Source organism: Corvus brachyrhynchos, unplaced genomic scaffold (genome assembly GCF_000691975.1).
Source record: "Corvus brachyrhynchos isolate BGI_N302 unplaced genomic scaffold, ASM69197v1 scaffold32, whole genome shotgun sequence".
In the NCBI taxonomy this organism is placed as follows: Eukaryota; Metazoa; Chordata; class Aves; order Passeriformes; family Corvidae; genus Corvus; species Corvus brachyrhynchos.
This window is the reverse complement of record NW_008237919.1, coordinates 11376189-11382197: the sequence shown is the minus strand read 5'-3', so window position 1 is coordinate 11382197 and position 6009 is coordinate 11376189. Positions and strand designations below refer to the sequence as shown.

Below are 6009 nucleotides of genomic sequence, written 5' to 3'. Positions count from 1 at the left end.
TCCTTTTCCTGCTTTTCTTTAGGGACACACTAGGGCCTTGGTTCCTGTGTCTTGGTTCCTCTCTCTGAAACAGAGGGATATATATGGGCACAGAAACCCAGTGGTTCCTATATTTAAGTGACATCTACTACCTGGCTTTATTTGGCAGGCTGGCTGATACAGAATTCCTCTATGGGGAGGAGTGGCCTTGGGAAGAGGAGAAGCATCAGAGACAATATTCTGTTTTGAGAAGAGTCAAGAGGTTTCTCAGCGTCCATGAAGGTCCTTCGTACCCAACTCACCACCGCTACAGTCGGCAGACAAGTGAGAATTCGGTCTTTTTCCCAGCAGATGAAAAGGGGCACATCAGACGGCTGCAGGAAATGCACACAAGAGGGAGGCGCTCTACCTCAAGCTTCAAGAAGAAACATGAAGGAGTTAACAGAAGTAGCAGACTTCATGGTAGCCGAGAGCTTGGACCCATAACAGAAACCTCAAGGAACGAGGCACAGTTTGGTGACAGTGACACCTCATCCGAGACAAACAGGCCAGTTCCTGAGGTTATCATCTCTGAAGCCAAGGAGATTGCACCTGATATGCTGGACAAACCAGACCTGCCCACAGAGCGCTCTGCAAGCATGCCAGAAGAGAAGCTCCAAAGGATCCTATCTGAGGCAAATGTGGCCCTTCTGAACCAACACTTTTTCCCACCAGAAATGACTCCATACGTCTCAAGTTCAGACGTGCATCAGTCACTTCCTAGTGTGATAGGAGAGCCCAAACATGAGCCCCAGGTTAGTAACATAGCTGGTCTCATAACAGATCATGAGAGAAGCCTTCAGAGATGGAGTTTACCAAGCTTCCATAGTCCTAGTACAGCATCAAATGCTGGTGCTGCACCGCCTTCAACAAATTCTGGGACAACTTCACAACAAAGGACATTCAGTGATGAAAAAAATGTTACTTCTGCTTCTGCTGTGCAAACATTTGAGATGCAGGACTTATGGGAAAACCTGGACAGTAAAGAAACAGCCATAGTAGAATTTTCTCATGAGGAAAGTGAAAGAAAACTTTGACCATTCTTCCTCTGGGTTTGACTGAACTTCTTGTCTTCTCTTGTACATGGTTCTCACACAAATTTGCTGAAAGTGCAGAAGGGCAGACTCAATACTCAGACAAGTCACGAACAAGAACCAACAGAGGATTTGGGCACCTAAATAGGAGGTGACATACTTTAAGCCACTTGGTCACTGGCTTGAAATCTGTGACCCTGTGGGAAATACATTTACACAGAGAACTGGGAGCCTCAGGAGTGGGTGCAAATCCACTCAGCTGGTGTATATGGCAGCAAGCTGTGTAGGCTCAGCTAGAGGAAACACTAAGGTTATCAGAAGAGTGGGGGTGGTTCTGTCCACTTTGGATACACACTGAACTCTGCTGCCTTTGTCTGCTCCATCAGCTTGAAGTCCATGACATCCCTGTAAGATCCACCAACAGTTTTGGTTTCTGCTTATGTGGCTCAAAGGCAAGATGGTAGGCTCAATTCCCTTCTCAGCCTGAAGAGATTCAGCCCACCATCTCTCACTGCCTGAAGGGACACTTGAAAAATCAGGCCCCTCATTTGTGTAGGACAGTATCCTGCCCTGCTCCTGATGAGGCTATGCCACTAAAGAGAAGAAAAATTAAAATTATTAAATATTTAATTTCATTTTTAAAAATGGAAGGTGCAAAACAGCTGATGAGCTGGGCATGGGATGTCTGAGCCTTGGAGCACATATGTGGCATACCCAGTGACAGTCTATTGTAAAAGGAGGCTCTCAGGCAGCCTACCTAGTGATGACAGGGCTTCAGCACTCTATCAAGAGCTGATAGAGCTGCAGGTGCTACTAAGCTTAGGGCTCCAGTCTTGTGGAGATCTCCAGCTGGAAGCGCACGGGCTATAGTCATCCCAGGCAGAAAACAAAGTGGTCCATGGCTGCTAGCAAAATTGTTCTCCACTTCCTAAACCTCTCCCCCATTCCCATGCTTCCCAGATGTACCGCATACATACAAACCAGAGTCAGCATTAGGTGGCTCCTGCTACCCCAGGGGTGACCAAGCCACCTCCCTAAACCTCCTGGGAGTGACCTGGCCTTTCAGCTATGACTCCTGCAAGATGTCTCAAAGCAGGCCAGGAAAGCTGCCACAGCTCCTTGGTTTTGCTCTCACCCACATTTACCGAAGTGCAGCCTGGAGCATGTTGCCAGCATTCTCCCATGAGTGAGTATCCAAGTAGAGGGTCTCCCCAGACAAGGGAGAGACAAGGAAGCTCAGGGACTGGAACGAACAGAGAGAGGGGGAGACCAAAAGTTATGAGTCTGCTACAGCCAGCAAAGGCAGTATGGCTGCATGGACAGCAAGTCCACCCAGCCCTCTTGCTCAGAAGGGTGCACTTCAGAAAACAAACTGGCCTCTCTGCATGGGTAACTGGCAACACCAGTGGTTCCTGGGAGACTTTAGGACTCCCTGAAACTGGGAAGGGGATGAACAGACCTGCCTGCTCCTGCTCCTATGGCCAACAACTTAGGTGAGAAGCCCTTCTAGCAGGCTGTCACATACAGCAGGACTCCATGTCATCTGAGTAGGCTTTGAACAAAATCAACCACTCTCCTCACTTCTACTTCTTCCAGCTTTATTTCAGTCTGGGAATTGGCTCCTGCTGCTGTATATTAGGCAAGGTCTGAGCAGAGCCACACTCTCAAATCCTCCAAAGACACTAGACAAAAGCACATGTATCTCATTGGTTTAGGAAGCACAGGACACTTAGCCCAAGGAAGCACCATTTAAACCCACATTATGGGAATTCCAGATATGCAGAAAAGCCAAGCACAGATTTGTCAGGCACCAATGGACAGACTTCTTCACACCATGAGATGAGCTGACACTGGTGTCTGACAGCAGCTTATTGAAATTTGATCACAGCTTGGAGTCCAGTGTTCTGGTGCAACCTCACCCTTGCCACTCCACAAGTCTTCAGGCAATTCAGGTTGCTATGTTCAGGTTTGACCAACAAAATGAGAAACTCTATGGAGTGAAATTATACTGAAGTAAACAGCACCTCAGCCTAGGAGTCCAATTTTCTGAATGCCCCTTACCCAACTTCAGGAAGCATTCCCTTTTTTCTCCCAATTCCTTCTTTCTTCTTGTAGCTGAAGCCACAGTTTCCAATTAAATGTTTTCTCAATCTAATTGTATCTGCAATTGTCAAGGAACTTAATTTGCCAATGAGCTTAACTTAAATAAATGGCAAATTTTAAGTATCAACAACACATTTTTAAGGATAGCCAGACAGCTCCAGTCACGCAGCTAGAAACAAAGTAAAAGTAACTGCTGCTCCCCTCTATAGCACTTTTTTAAAGTCAGGAGAGCAATACAAATTCCTGGGGAGTTTGGCCATACTCCTTCCAGCCGTGCATGTATAGGAAGAGCTTTCAGCAGCTGTGAAGGAAGCCTGGCCCATTATCTAGCTCTCTTCTCACAGTACATAAGCTTGAGGAGCTGTGCTTCACACTGTAAGGGAATTTAAGCCAGAAATAAGAGATGACTCTCAAGTGTCCACCACAAATCTGCACTGAGAGTCCAGTTCCACCATACCTCCTCATTCTACCCCACACAGCTTCCACCAGGGCTTAAGGTATTGGACCAAAGTGCTCTGTGTCCACAACCCAGACACCAGTTTGTTTCATTCCAGCACTGCTAAGCATCCCAGCTTGTCATCATCCAGCTCTGCTCATCTTCCTCTCAGCCTGGCCGCTGCCTAGGATGCACGCTGCTGCTTTCCACCAGGACATTAGACATCTGATCAGCAATGATTTTGCTACCTCTCCCACTCACTCTGCCAGCACTCCCTGGCCCTGAAACTGTGCTCATTATTTGATGGAGGTGAAGGTGGCCACACAGCAGCCATTAGGTAGGTAAGAGCTTCAGTTAAGCCCCACAGAGGTGTCTATTAGACATGTAGATGCATGCTAAGTTAGGAGTTACAGCTCTGAAGCCACACAATGCAATCTGTAATACACAACCAACATTTCACACAGTGGGCCAGCTCCACATTAGCTACAGTAATCTGTTAATTGCTTGTGAAGAAGCTAGTGCTGGGATGAGTTACCAGAAAAATTTGCTCTCCTTATTTACTCTGTTATCTCACTTTTTGCAAACATCTGTGGACTCTGATTTGTATTAAATTATCTTTTGGGATTATGGGTTCTCTTGGGCACTTCTCTCAGTAAACTATTTGCCATAGCATGGTAAATGGGTTATTTTAGCAAACCCAACAATCTACAAGTCATGTTCACGGGTATAAGCAATGTTCAATAAAGGCACATTGAGAAACACCATCGTCCTGGTTGTACTGAACTCTCAAGAAACACTTCTGGCAAAGGTCTGACCTGTCGTGCAAATCAACTTGATGTCTACCAGGAACAGCAAGGCAGACTTACGGAAACTGGCAAAGCTGGAAAAGGATAGAACAGGGCCAGGATAGACAAGTAGGTCAGAGCAGCAATTTGCTCCCATCAGATGGTGTTAATCTTGAGCAGGATCAGATATATCAGAACAAAGAGAGGGCTAGTTCTTCTGCATGCTGCCTGACTTTCCACCTGTTTCTAGGATGTGTTCATACTCTGTGCTGGAATTCATAGAGCCAAGATGTTGGTTCTGGGACCAACTGGCTGCGGGGACATGTCCCAACACCCTTAAAATCTTCTGTCGTAAATAACGGATCTCTACCTCTGACTGCAAACTCATATTTGAGGAATATATGCATATTTTATACATAATGAAAATGTACCAGAGTGTTAAGTCTGCTGCATAGTAGAGAAAACAAAAATACCCTGCTGCTGTTAAATGAGGGATGGGGCTTTATAGATGTTTGCTTGTCTTGGTTCCTAACCAAATGAATGGCATTTTCTAGACAAATAAGTTAGCTCATGGTCAATCCATTCTTTAGGAGTGACATGGACAAAGGGCAATCAAGGCAAGATTGGCCTGAAATACACAGTAACTTCACACAGTTCAGTCTTGTCTGCAGAAAGAGACAGCTGGCAGCAAAGTCTCCTTTGCTAGAGGTTGATAGCCTGGATGCCAAATGTGTAACACAATGTGGCTGCAAACAGAATCATGAGAACAGGCACCAGAGAGAAGGAGTATTTCATACTGGAAGGCAAGAGCAGTATTTCAGAGATACCTACAGTAAACCATCCTGGTTTTGTAATACTTACTGAGTCTTAAAACTGACAACTTAAAATCTAAGGGGCTGTGATTGTGATACCGCCAAGGCCAGCAATGAATGTTGCCTTTGGTCTGTGCCAGGTGCATCCAGACAGACGGCAGCAGCAAGTCCCTGAGGGCCACCAACCCCTGTCCCAGCGATGCCACCATGGGGCCAGTCTCTGTCTCCCCATGGCTCTGCCGTGCTGGGAAGGTGCCCAGTGCACAGGGCTGGGACTGCAGACTTTTTTGGCTTTAGGAAGATACAAGCAACCCAAACACACCAACACATCACATTTTCTTCCCTCCCGGACACAGAGCAACCTGAATTTCCAAGTGGTTTTCCACCCCCAACTCCCCTTCCTCTCCAGCGCTGAAACCACTGTAAAAAACCATAAAATGTAACTGAAACAGTGCTAAGATCAAAGCAGATTTTGTTTGGTTAATTTTTATTCATGTGTATGGGGGCAGTATGTTTAGCAATCCAAACAAATACTCCAATGGGCATAATTTCAGTGAAACTTTTGCCGAATCAGCACAGCTACCTGTGGCTGTTTTGTTAGAAACTGCTGCCACTGCTGACAAGAACTGGCTGAGCAAGAGGCAGTAGATGTGTAGTGCTGGTGCATGGGTCCCACAACTCCTCCTCTGAGGAGGAACACTGTGGTATCTCTGCACGGGCTGCAGTCTGGGTTTTCTTATGTGAATAGATGCTGTTCCAGCTGCTCACAGCGCCGGGGGGCAGAGGAGTCAGGCGCTAATAGCAGCATGTGACCTAAGGCA

The 6009-nt window shown here is 46.5% G+C and overlaps 1 protein-coding gene across 2 annotated transcripts in view; it reads left to right on the top strand.

The window, feature by feature from the left end:
- Window positions 1–4621, top strand: part of BEST3 (bestrophin 3) — a 25412-nt gene extending 20791 nt beyond the window's left edge. For both annotated transcript variants that reach the window (XM_017733226.1, XM_017733225.1), the window contains one exon: window positions 149–4621. In XM_017733226.1, the coding sequence (XP_017588715.1) occupies window positions 149–1055 (907 nt within the window). In that variant the 3' untranslated portion in view covers window positions 1056–4621. The remainder of the gene's footprint in view (window positions 1–148) is intronic.
- The last annotated feature ends 1388 nt before the right edge of the window (window positions 4622–6009 follow it).